Source organism: Myodes glareolus, chromosome 18, assembly GCF_982192425.1.
Source record: "Myodes glareolus chromosome 18, mMyoGla1.1, whole genome shotgun sequence".
Classification (NCBI taxonomy): Eukaryota; Metazoa; Chordata; class Mammalia; order Rodentia; family Cricetidae; genus Myodes; species Myodes glareolus.
This window is the reverse complement of record NC_142043.1, coordinates 67,234,872-67,247,119: the sequence shown is the minus strand read 5'-3', so window position 1 is coordinate 67,247,119 and position 12,248 is coordinate 67,234,872. Positions and strand designations below refer to the sequence as shown.

The window sequence follows — 12,248 nt, the reverse complement described above, 5'->3', positions numbered from 1 at the left end:
TCTGTGAATGGGATGACCCTGAATAGCCTTGAGAGTTAATGTTATTAGCTGTTCAAGTAGTTAAAGTGCTCAAACAGCAAGTGTGTCTTCATGTTAACCGTCCGGGCAGGGAAATGTATTAGACTGAGGCTGGGTGAGTTGAAAGGGAACAAACGGTCCTCAAAGCTGAACCGGTGGTTTTTTTTTTTTTTTTAATTTTAACTTTTTTTTTTTCTTTTTTTAAACATAGGGAAACCATGGCCAAGACAGATGAGGGGGTGGCAGCCCCAGCGAGTGGAGGTGCTGCCCGGCTCCGTTTTTTCTCCATGAAGAGGACAGTCTCTCAGCAGTCGTTTGACGGTGTCTCGTTGGACAGCAGCGGCCCTGAAGACCGGATCTCAGTGGACAGCGATGGCAGCGACAGTTTTGTGATGCTCCTGGAGTCCGGTATGTCGGAAAAAGCCGCGTTTGTCCAGGGAGCGTGCCTGCCCTCTCGCTGCTGCCCACACCAGCAGGATTCAAGTGCAGCCGAGAGAGGATCAAATAGACACCTGTCCGAACCAAAGCAGAAGAGAGAACGTTCAGGATACACGATTTTCTGCCTGTGTTTCCACAGCTCCCAGTTACTTTTATGTTTAGTTCCTTTTTGGGGGGTGGCGGTCTCAGGTAACCCAGGCTAGCCTTAAGCTCTCTGTTTTCCTGACTCCTCTAAGGCTGGGGTTACAAGTATGTGCCATCACTCCCATCTCTTCAGGTTATTGCTTAGTAATTAACATTTATTACAGGAAAATATTCAAGTCAAAGAGTTCTTGTCTAGAGCCACAGGTCCGCTGATCAGAGTTTGTGTCTGTTACTGGTGGCACGTGCTTGCTGTCTGGGCTTTGTTTTGCCTAGGTATTTTTTTGTTTTAATTTTATATTTATGTTATTATATTAATTTTTATATTTATTTGTTTAGTCTGAATATATGTAAGTATACTTTGTGCGTGCCTGGTGCCCTTGAAGGCCCTTGGAGTGTGCTGGATCCCCTGGATTTAGAGTCATGGACTGTTGTGAACTGTATGGGTGCTGGGAATTGAACTTGGATTCTTTTGCAGGAGCAGCTAGTGCTGTCACCTCTGAGCCATTTGCTCAGCCCTTGCTTGTGTATTTTATTGTTGGAAAATAACCTGAAGCTTTTTGTCTAAGGATATAATAATTAACTTAAATCTTTTAATTACATATATTATCTATAATTATATATATAACTGTATATTTAATTATATATATGTATGTATGAGTGTTTTGCTTCTGTGCAACATATGTGTGCAGTGCCATTGAGGCCAGAAGAAAGTGTCAGATCTCTTGGAACTGGAATTACAGATGTGAGCCACCACTTTCGGTGCTGGGAATTGAACCCTGTTCCTCAGTAAGAATACTTGTGCTCTAACCACTGAGCAATCTCTTCATCCTCATACAATGATTAACTTTTAGGAATTAAACTTAAATTAAATTTTTGGAAGTCACATACTCTTAGCTTATCAAAATAGCAACTTATTAAATGATTCCTTCAGACTATTTGAAGAACGTATTTATGTCTTTCCTATTGATACTATTACAGTTACTGTGTTTGGTGTTGCTCTAATGAGGCTGTCAGCATGCTGACCATGTGCTCTCCTCTGAGCCCCACACTGGGTAGTGACAGATGGCCGTGTGTGTTTGTGTGGTAATAGTTCTCTCACCTGCACCATCTAGTCTTCCTGCCCCGCCCAGTGGTTGTGTCCATTCTCCCCATAGCAACCTTCACTCTGTTCTTCGATTGTGTCTGATTGTTTCCTGAATCTCCTAGAGTGACATTGTGCGGCTTGTGCCGTTGTCTCCATGCCGTCCAGTGACAGGTTTTCCTGCACACTCACACTTCACTGGACAATGGGACGTTTGTGTGTCTAGGCTACAGTACACGCGGCAGTGCACACGTTCCTTGAATGCACTACTGTTTCCTTGAGTATCGCTGGAAGTGGGGTTCTAGGTCTGTGGGAGCTCTGCTTTTGAGAGCTGCTGTTGTCAACTCCTGGACTGATTTACATTGCTCCCAACATTGGTAGGGTGGCTTTGCTTTTTCTCCACAGTCTTTTATTTCTTTTTGAGGCAAGAGTTCTCTGTGTATCACTCCATGGCTGTCCCAGAACTCTGTAGACCAGGCTGGCCTCGAACTCACGGAGATCCACCTGCCTCTGCCTCCCGAGTGCTGGGATTAAAGGTGTGTGCCCCCACTGCCCCGCTCTTCTCCACATTTTTGCTAACACTTGTTCTTCTTTTTCTGGGAGGGAGGGGATGTTTTTGTCTTTTTAAAAAGATGTTCATTTGTTTTTAATTATGTGTCTCTATGGGTATGCGCACGTGAGTGTATGTGGCCTCAGAAGCCCTGGAGCTGAAGTTACAGATAGTTGGGAGCCACTGGGAACAGAACTGGGTCTTCTGCAAGAGCAACCCGTGCTGTTAACCACGGAGGTCTCTTCAGTTCCTGGTTTTGGATTTTTAATTCCGAGTCTCACTGTATAGACCAGGTTGACCTCCAACCTGCGATCCCGCCTAGGTTCTAGGCTTCCATACTCTTTTGGCTTGTCTCTCTGTGAATGTGTGCAAGACTCTAAGTTTTAGTGTGTGTAGTGTGGAATTTCCTTTCATTTTAAGTACAAATATTGTTCTTTGTATGTCTATCCTATGTGCTGACTCTCAGAAGTGGGGCTTCTGTTTACAGTTGGGTTAGATTTGATGGAACCCCGCACCGCACTTTAAGAAGGGTCCGTCCTTGAGTTCATCAGCTCTCTTGTTCTCAAATGCCCAGTGCTTTTGTTTGTTCTTGAGTTGTTGCTGGTTTAGAGGTTGACTGTGAGCAGACCTTTCTGACCCTTGACCCTCTGTCATTACCTTCTTCATGCAGAGTCTGGTCCGGAGTCTGTCCCACCAGCATCTGTGACAAGTGTTTTGGATGACACTGGTGTTCAAGGGAGCCCTGTTCTGGATAACTGTGGCCAGGGATTGCCAGAGACCAACAGCTCGGTGTCAGCCAGTGGCGACCTCGTCCTTCACTCGGTCAGCTGCCATGCTTTCTTCTGTGCAGGGGGAGGCTCTGGGACAGGCACCAACTAAGAGACTCTCTTTTGACAGGTGTCAGTTTTGGTCCTGAAGGTGAATGAAGTGTCATTTGGGATTGAAGTTCGGGGTGAGGACCTGACAGTAGCCTTGCAAGCAGAAGAACTGGCCCTGCAACAGTTGGGCACTGTGGGACTCTGGCAGTTTCTCCATGGACAATGCCCAGGTACAGATGATGACCATTCCAGAAGAATGGTGGGATTTCCCGAGGCAGGCGGGGCTGGTTGGCACCCGGCGTGTTATGCGGGAGGGATTCCCGAGGCAGGCGGGGCTGGCTGGCACCCGGCGTGTTATGCGGGAGGTTGTTTTAGTGCTGAGCTCTTGGCTCTTTTGTCTAGCAGCTGAGGGGAATTTTCCAGTGAGGCCCTGTCTAACAGAGGAGGCCTCCTGGCCTCTTTCCAGGCTTCACACTCCCTGGGCAGTGTCCGTCCTCACTGCAGGCCCCACTGGGATTAAAGAGGAAGAATGTCCTCTCCTTTGTCTGTGACTGCCAACCAGAAGCTCTGTCTGATGGGAACTTGAGTCACTCATGTTCATCAGATGGCAGAGAAAATCTGGCTTATGTTATAGGCTTCGTTTAATATTTTTTAATATTTTAAGTAGATACCAAAGAATATTTAAAAAGTACACATAAAATAACAGCACTGCAGTGGAGTCTTTTTTTCTTTTTTCTTTCTTTTTTGTTTTTTCAAGACAGGGTTTCTCTGTAGCTTTGGTGCCTGTCCTGGAACTAGCTCTGTACACCAGGCTGGCCTCGAACTAACAGAGATCCAGCTGCCTCTGCCTCCCGAGTGCTGGGATTAAAGGCGTGCGCCACCACTGCCCAACCTGCAGTGGACTCTTATACCTCCTGTATTGTACACCTTATACTCGACACCTGGTCGGTAAGCACAGCAGTGCCAGCTGGGCACTCTCGCCTGACAATGACCCTGGCCTGCCCTCTTGATTCAATTGTAACTTTATACTTGTTTCTATCAATATGTTATTTAACTTTGGATATTTCTCTAAATAGATTCATGGTGTTTATTATTTTGTGATTTTTTTTTCACAAAACATTGATTTTGGGGGGGGGGTCGGTTGGAGGGATCTCAGTATGTAGCTTTGGCTGGCCTGGAACTCACTTTATAGACTATGGCTGCCTCAAATTCACAGAGATCTGTCTGCCTCTACCTCCCAAATTCTGGGATGAAAGATGTGTACCACTGTGCCAGGCTTCATTAACAAATCTTAAAGACTGAGTTTATTTTTCATGACCTGCTTGAATAGATGTGTACACACCAGGTTCACGCTTTGTGCCTACAGAGGCCAGAAGAGGGTTTTAATCCCCTGGAAACAACAGATGTTTGTGAGCCACCATGTTGGAACTGGGACCTGAGGGTCCTCTGCAAGAGCAGCCAGTACTTCTAGCCACCTCCCCAGCCCCTCTTTGAGTCTGGGTCTCATATAGTCCAGGCTGGACTAGGAACTGGCTGTATCTGAGGGTGATCTTGAGCTTCCCCAGTGCTAGGACTATTGTCACAACCACATGCTTGACTCAGACCTGTTCTGCTCAGCGCTGCAGGTTCTTGAGTTAGAGCAGTTCATTTTACAGTGTTTTGCCTTGTAGTCTGCCCCTCCCCCAGGTTTTAAGGTATAATTTGAATAGCATAAAATTCTTTTCTTTCAAGTTTCTAGTTGTATGTATAGTCACCATCATTACCCATGTCTATCACATATAGAATATTAGTTGAATCCATTACCTAATCACTTCTTCAGTCTATTATGAATAGGCATGCGGATTGTCCAGTTTTGCTGCTTGCTTGTTTGTTTATAGACATGGTCTCATTTATGCAGCCTGTGACGACTTGCAGTTCAGCTGTGTATCCCAGGCTGGCTTTGAATTCTTGATCTTCTCTCTGTGCCTCCTGAGCTCACTTACTTGTGCCACTGCTCCACCTTCTGTCACTGTCTGAAGTAGAGGTGCTGTGAACTTCCAGGTGCACATGGTCAAGAGTTCCCTAGGTTTTATGTCCCTAGATAGCGATTCTAGATCACTAAAACAGGTGCTCCAGCTTCTCTGGGTAGTGATTTTAGATCACTAACGCAGGTGCTCCAGCTTCTCTAGGTAGTGATTCTAGATCACTAACGCAGGTGCTCCAGCTTCTCTAGGTAGTGATTCTAGATCACTAACGCAGGTGCTCCAGCTTCTCTGGGTAGTGATTCTAGATCACTAACACAGGCACTCCAGCTTCTCTAGGTAGTGATTCTAGATCACTAAAGCAGGGTGCTCCGGCTTCTCGGGGTAGTGATTATAGATCACTAACGCAGGTGCTCCAGCTTCTCTGGGTAGTGATTCTAGATCACTAACGCAGGTGCTCCAGCTTCTCTAGGTAGTGATTCTAGATCACTAACGCAGGTGCTCCAGCTTCTCTGGGTAGTGATTCTAGATCACTAATGCAGGTGCTCCAGCTTCTCTGGGTAGTGATTCTAGATCACTAACGCAGGTGCTCCAGCTTCTCTAGGTAGTGATTCTAGATCACCAAAGCAGGGTGCTCCGGCTTCTCGGGGTAGTGATTATAGATCACTAACGCAGGCACTCCAGCTTCTCTAGGTAGTGATTCTAGATCACTAACGCAGGTGCTCCAGCTTCTCTGGGTAGTGATTCTAGATCACTAATGCAGGTGCTCCAGCTTCTCTGGGTAGTTACTTCCCACAGTCATTCCGTGTCCATGGTTCTCGCCTTAGGGAAACTCCAGATGGTTCTCTGTGGCATTGTGGAGGGCTTAGCATGGATGAGTGACAGATGTGACTCTAGAGAAGGAGACGCTTAGTTTGAAGTTGTAGGCCTTATGTTCAGTACTTTCCCTGCACCGTTAGCCCACTGTCTCAGATTCAGGCGAGGCCTTTTACTGCCCCTTGTTCCTTGAGGGGCGTTCTAACAAAAAGCCTGAGCTCCTGACTGCAGACCTCACCTCTGCCGTATACAGCTGTGTGGCTTTGGGCTAGTTACTCTGTGGCTTAGTTCACTCCTGTGAGATGGGATGGTTCTGCTGTGCCAGCATAGGATCGTGTGTGCTGGGCGTAGGGGAATGCTACGGTAGTTCCTGTATTAATGTGTTTTCCTCAACTCTCTTCTCAAAGGCACAAGCTTCCAGGAGTCCTCAAATCTGAAGATGGGTCACATCAGGCCTGCTGTGGGCCTGCGCTTTGAGGTGGGCCCTGGTGCATCTGTTCATTCCCCATTGGCCACACAAAATGGCTTCCTGCGATTCTTACTTCGGGGCTGTGACCTGGAGCTGTTCACCTCAGTGCTTAATGGTCTGGGGCCTTTCTTGGAGGATGAGGAAGTCCCAGAGGTAGTCCCGATGCAGATTGAGCTCCTGAACTCCAGTATTACCCTCAAGGTGAGAGGGACCTTGGTGTTCGCCCTGGACTCTGTCGTGGCAGTGTCTTTCCTGTCACTCACAGCCCGGTGACTGACTGATTTCAGTAGCATGGGGACGTGTAGGAAGGTGGCTCAGCTGGTAAAGCGTTTGCTGCTTAAGTGTATGGACCCGAGTTTAGATTGCTTCCCATAAGTTAAAAGACCCATTCTGGGGAGGTGGAGACAAGAACTTTCCAGAGACTTGCTAACCAGTGAGCTTCAGGTTCAGTGAGAAACCATCTCAGAAACAGTGTTGAGAGAGGGCTGGAGCGGCACTCAGTGATTAAAAGTGTTTGCTGCTCTTGCAGAGGACCTGAGGTTCTTTCCCAGCATCCACCTGGTGGTTCACACCTTCTGTTACTCCAGTTTTAGGGGATCTAACTTCATCTTCTGACAGGCATGCGTGTGGTACATATACATGCATGAATGTAAAACATTTATACACAAAGTGAACCTTAAAAAAAAGTAAGGGGAGCATGATTGAGGTAAAAATGGCATGGCCTCCACATGCACACGTGAACATTCACTTGAACACATATGAATATGAACACACGCACACAACACTCACAAAGCCTAGGCCATTTGTAATCCTAATCCTGTCTTTGTCATGTAACCCATGTCAAGCTTCTGGTGGTGTGACTCAGCCTCACCGTCTCTAGGACTGGTGGTGTGACTCTCAGCCTCACTGTCTCTAGGACTGGTGGTGTGACTCTCAGCCTCGCCGTCTCTAGGACTGGTGGTGTGACTCTCAGCCTCACCGTCTCTAGGACTGGTGGTGTGACTCTCAGCCTCACCGTCTCTAGGACAGCTGGGGCTTTGCTCTGTCTCTTGCACCTCACAGGAATGTGTGAGTGACCTTGCAGGATGGGTCAGTGGCTAAAAGCACTTACTGACAAGCCTGAGGACCCAGGTTCAATCCCTGGGACTCACATTACCATGTGAACCTACTCCCACAAATTGTCCTCTGATCTCCACATGAGAGCCTTGACATGCGTACACAGACACACATACACAGAGACACATATATAAATAATAAATGTAATTAAAAACAAAAGAGTATCTGGAGAATCAGTGACGTCAAACTGTCCTGAGCTAGATGGTAGAGGCATGGGTATATTGCCCTGAGCTGGGTGGGTAGGTCACGTGGTTTCCCTCTGTCCTTCAGGATGATATCCCTCCCATCTATCCAACGTCCCCTGGCCCTGTTCCCATCACTTTGGCAGTGGAACATCTTGTGCTGAAGCGGAGTGACGACGGTGTCTTTCACCTTGGTGGTAAGTTAGGCTTCTTGGCTTCTCTGCTCTGCCCCTTTCTCTGATAAGTCAATATAGTTGACAGGTAGGAACTGTCTGGCTATTGGCACCTATTTGTCACTTAAATGGAAATGGAAATTAAAATGGTTATTTCTCCAGCGCCTGCTCAGGACAGACCACTAGATGAAATTCCTGAGAAGCAGCAGCTCCCGCAAGAACAGGTACTCCTGGTGCCCACAGGACAGGATTTGGGACTGCAGGTGAGGACCTGACCTAATCTTCCCATAAACCTGTAGGGCTCTAGGGAGTTGCAATTGTGGAAGCAATAAAACTCACATGTCTAAAAGGTCACTGCTGTGTGCAGCTGGTGGTGTGGCCTCCAGTCACCAGTGCAGGAGCTTCTGGAAGAGAGGTTAGAGGCTGTAGACAGGAGCTGGTGGGTGTGGCCGCAGCTCTTCCTATGCCTGTAACTGATGAGCTCCGCAGAGGGAATTGGACCCTTGGTTTCAGTCATTGCCCCAGTGCTCTGTTGAATTCTCCTTCCCCGGCCTTATTAGTGGTGGTGGTTGCAAGGATTTTGCTGTGTTCCCTAATTGTGAACTACTTATCTCCCAGGAGAAAGACTTGCCTACCCTACAGCAAGAACTTATGGACACCAAACAAGCACTGGCCAGTGCCCACCAGGACAAAGAGAAACTTCTCCAGGAGGTTAGGAAGTACAACCCTCTCTTTGAGCTCTGACAGCAGCTCACCCATCTGTGCCAAGGAGAGAAGATATCACCAGCAACAGCACCACCTAGGATAGAGGTGCCGAGGAGCCAGCAGGGCTGGGAGGGAGCACCCTCGTGTGCTTCCTGCTGGCTGCTAGCCTGGGTGGAGGACAGTGGAGAGCATGGCTGCATCCAGGAACTGGGATAGCTATGTACCTGGCCCTGCACCATATCTTGCCATTATGTAGCCTTGTAGCCCTCTGCATACGAGAGGAATCTTCTCTACACTGTAGAGCATTTCACCTCCTGGTTTCATGGCAGTGATGTTTGCTTCCTTTACAGTGTGTGTGAAAAGTGTCCATCTGAGTCATGTGCACAGCCACCAAAGATCTCATGTCCCAGCGCTTCCTCTGGCATACCTAAAAAAGTCCTTGGCTTGAGTTTTGGAGTAGATCAGGAAATATCCCAGCCTCAGGGGTTGGGTCAGAGGAGGCCTGAGCTGAGGGAGCCATGGAGTGGGAGCTAGGCTCATCCCATCTTGGCGATGTCTTCATTGTGATGCTGTGACTGACTCGGCCAAATCGTGGTCCCTGACAGCAGTTGTTAGCATGCTCAGCTGAGGGCATGCTGAGGTGGGGTGCAGTTCTGCCTGCTCCTGCAGCTGTACCTGACAGGCTGGCTTCTTTCTGCACTGGGAGTCCCTGGTCACCTGCTTTCCCAGCACTATGACTTTCTGCCTTTGCTATGTCAGCACTTGGTAGTCTGACCTAGTCGCGACGCCTCAGTGTGCTGCCCCGCTTCCTGTTACTATGGCTTTTTCAAATCATGCTATTTTACCTTAAGTAAACGGTCCAGGTTTCCTCCTGGCACTGTGAGAGAGCTCCCTTTCCTTCTGATTGTCAGAATTCGGCTCTGTGCTGAGCTCCAGGTAGTGCTGCCCGAGCAGAAACATCACCAACTCACCTGTGTGGGGGATGGTCACTTGTGATGCCTGGGGCTGAGGGCAGGGGAGGAAAAGCACCACCCTGTGCGTTTCAAGGGTAAAAGAAAATACTTAGGAATGAGGTTGCATTTGTTCAGACTTGTAGGACTCAGTCATGTTCTCCACTAAGGCAAATTTCCAGACACAGTTCTTGCAGGATTGTGGTTTGTTACACTGAGGAGACACATTGCAGACTTGGGAACATCTTCTGGAGACATTGTTAGCAGTGAAGCTTCCTTGTTTCAGATTTTTATAAATGACCTAGGACTTTAAATGCCATTAAATGGTGCTGCTTCTAGACAGTGAAAAGCAGACCAGAAGAGAGAAACACAGCCATAGAAAAGTCACAGTGAGCAGAGTTGTGAGTGTGAAACGTGACACACAGGGAAGGGCTGAGTGGCACATGTGCGTGACTGGACTCCCCCAGCATTACAGACACAACCAAATTAAAGCTCATGTATATCTGAACTACTACTGCTACTACTAAAACTACTCAGGAAAGAATCCAGAGCCTTGCTGAGGGAAGAGGGGCTGCTGTGATGCTGTGCCTGACTGCTCCCAACATTAGGACAGTGCTGTTGGCCGGTCGACAAGAGCCCTGTCTCATGTAGAACTGTGGGGGTGACTTCCTCCAACCATTGGGCATGTCTACCGGCTTTATTTATCTAGAGCACAGAGAAGGGAATGGACGTTCAGAGAATAGGGAGAACAGTCGGTGGTGTGCTTTGAAAGCAAAGACTGTTCTGCAGAGAAGAAAGTTGAGGGGAGCAGGTGACCACACACAAGAGCAGGGGGAACCTAATCTGGAAACATTATCTCTAGGGCTCTGTCACTGCCTCAGGGAGAAGAAAGCACTTTTAGTAAAGTTAGAAGCTTGAAGAGCTTGTTCGAGAAGTGGCATCTGTGTTTCTAAGATTCGTAGAGGGAAAACAAGAGCCAGTAACTAAGAAATAGAACCATCTTAACATCAGGGTCGCTTGAAGTTCACAGTCACATCCTCATCCCTCCGGCACCCCTCCGGGAGATGATGTCTAACACTTGGTGTGCTTTTCCCTCAGGCTTGCAGTAGAAACACATTGTGTCAAGGATAATGCCTTAATGGCCAGAATATCATGATTTGGAGCTGAGGGGTTCTGGGGTTCTTGTCCATGTGCAAATGGAGTTTCAGTTTATGTGATAGATTTGGCCTTTGTGTCTAGAAGTCATCCCTGAAGAAACATGATAAAACTGTTATTCCGTGGGATTTCAATGATGTCATTTTTGTAATTCAGTTCCCCTGTGCATTGGGAGATGACTCATGAGCCGTGAAATGGCCGTGTGAATCTTCAGGGTAAGGGTAGAAGACAGTGACGAGCAGGGCAGTCCTTTTGGAGCTCTGCCGTGAAGTTGCCGTTGTAACATGAAATAATACCTCAAGAGAACTTCTGGAGGGACAGCACCACTGTCCCCCCAAGACTTCAGCCACGCACATCGTCCTCTCAGCTGTAAAGCACTTGACGCAGCTGTGTCATCTGGGATTGTCTAGATTTCCTGTTTACATGCATGTACTGGGAATATGCCTTTGTGTGTGCATTAGAGCTGAGTCCTCTAACTGGGCTGCAGAGATGGCCATCAATGTCTACTTCACTGGAATGATTAACTGAATTGCTAATGGAACGCCAACATGGGTTCTCTTCCTGTGTATTCTGTGAATTTCCTCTGACCCTTACTGTGCCGTGGGCTGTAATCTCCACGTTTCTGTACTCTGAAGGAATGGCACCTGTGTGTGAACTAGAAAAGGATGAGCCCACATCTTAGACACTGCGACTCAGAGATGCAACACTGCAAGGAAGGCCGTGTGGGTTCTCCTGGGCAGGAACTTCTAGATTGCTAACATCAGCGACGTCGGGCCACAGAGGTGAAAACAGCTGTTTACTACCCAAGCTAGTGGAGTAACATCTGGTTGAGAGCCATGACAGATGTGACTTAAGTGACTGACTCTTGGAGCTTCAGAGGCCACACACAGTCCTTAAGGAGACTTAGGACCTTGCCTAGGTGCCACCACATCTTCTGCCAGGCTTTTCCATTTCCCCAGTGTAGCTATGGAGAATGAAGAGGCATTTTGCCCCATGGCACAGGGAAGTAACAGTGAGGCCTTTTTAAGTGGCCAGACTTGGGATCAGAGCTTCCTGTCCTGCTATTATGTTCCTGCCTTATCCATTATCCTTTGTCAAAACAGGAGTAGTTCCTGCGTGTTAAGAATTTCCTATTGGAGTTGAGAGGGAAAATCTTTTTTGTCAGTTTACTAGTTTTTGGTCAAGATTTAGCCTGAGTCTTACAGCATTCTTTGTGGAGTGCTCCACTGAAGTGTCTTCTGCTTTGGCTAAGCCAATGAGTTTCAATGTAAGCCACTAAAAGTCAGATCTGTCCAATTACGTGAGTCTGAGCTGTTTCCCTAACTCAGGGTGCTACAAACAAAAGACTTGCCCAGGAAAGCTTCAGAAGAGAACTGCTTCCAACCCTTCCTGTGACACTTCGCAGTGGAGGGGAAGTAGGTCAGTGGATTGCCAATTATATCAGGTAGCCTTACTACTGCTAATCACTGTCAATAAAACGTCACTTCATTCTCTGAGGAAAGCAATGAACTGGAATCCTAGTCAGTATTGGGAGATTCTAATGTTGCAATATCTGATCAAACCCTGCGTGTACTGGTTCTGTGAACCACCTGAAAAGCAAATTAAAAACTATTAAGTGGCATTGGTCCTTCTGTGTCTGTTTATAGGAGGTGAAGGTGAGCTTTACCTGTGC

At 47.6% G+C, this 12,248-nt stretch overlaps 1 protein-coding gene across 2 annotated transcripts in view; it reads left to right on the top strand.

Moving 5' to 3' along the window:
• Bltp3a (bridge-like lipid transfer protein family member 3A) overlaps window positions 1-12,197 on the top strand; it is a 53,993-nt gene extending 41,796 nt beyond the window's left edge. For both annotated transcript variants that reach the window (XM_085679895.2, XM_087898388.1), the window contains 7 exons: window positions 230-426; window positions 2,902-3,053; window positions 3,129-3,279; window positions 6,234-6,496; window positions 7,682-7,790; window positions 7,929-8,029; window positions 8,385-12,197. In XM_085679895.2, coding sequence (XP_085536021.1) covers window positions 230-426; window positions 2,902-3,053; window positions 3,129-3,279; window positions 6,234-6,496; window positions 7,682-7,790; window positions 7,929-8,029; window positions 8,385-8,510 — 1,099 coding nt within the window. In that variant the 3' untranslated portion in view covers window positions 8,511-12,197. The remainder of the gene's footprint in view (window positions 1-229; window positions 427-2,901; window positions 3,054-3,128; window positions 3,280-6,233; window positions 6,497-7,681; window positions 7,791-7,928; window positions 8,030-8,384) is intronic.
• Window positions 12,198-12,248: the final 51 nt, after the last annotated feature.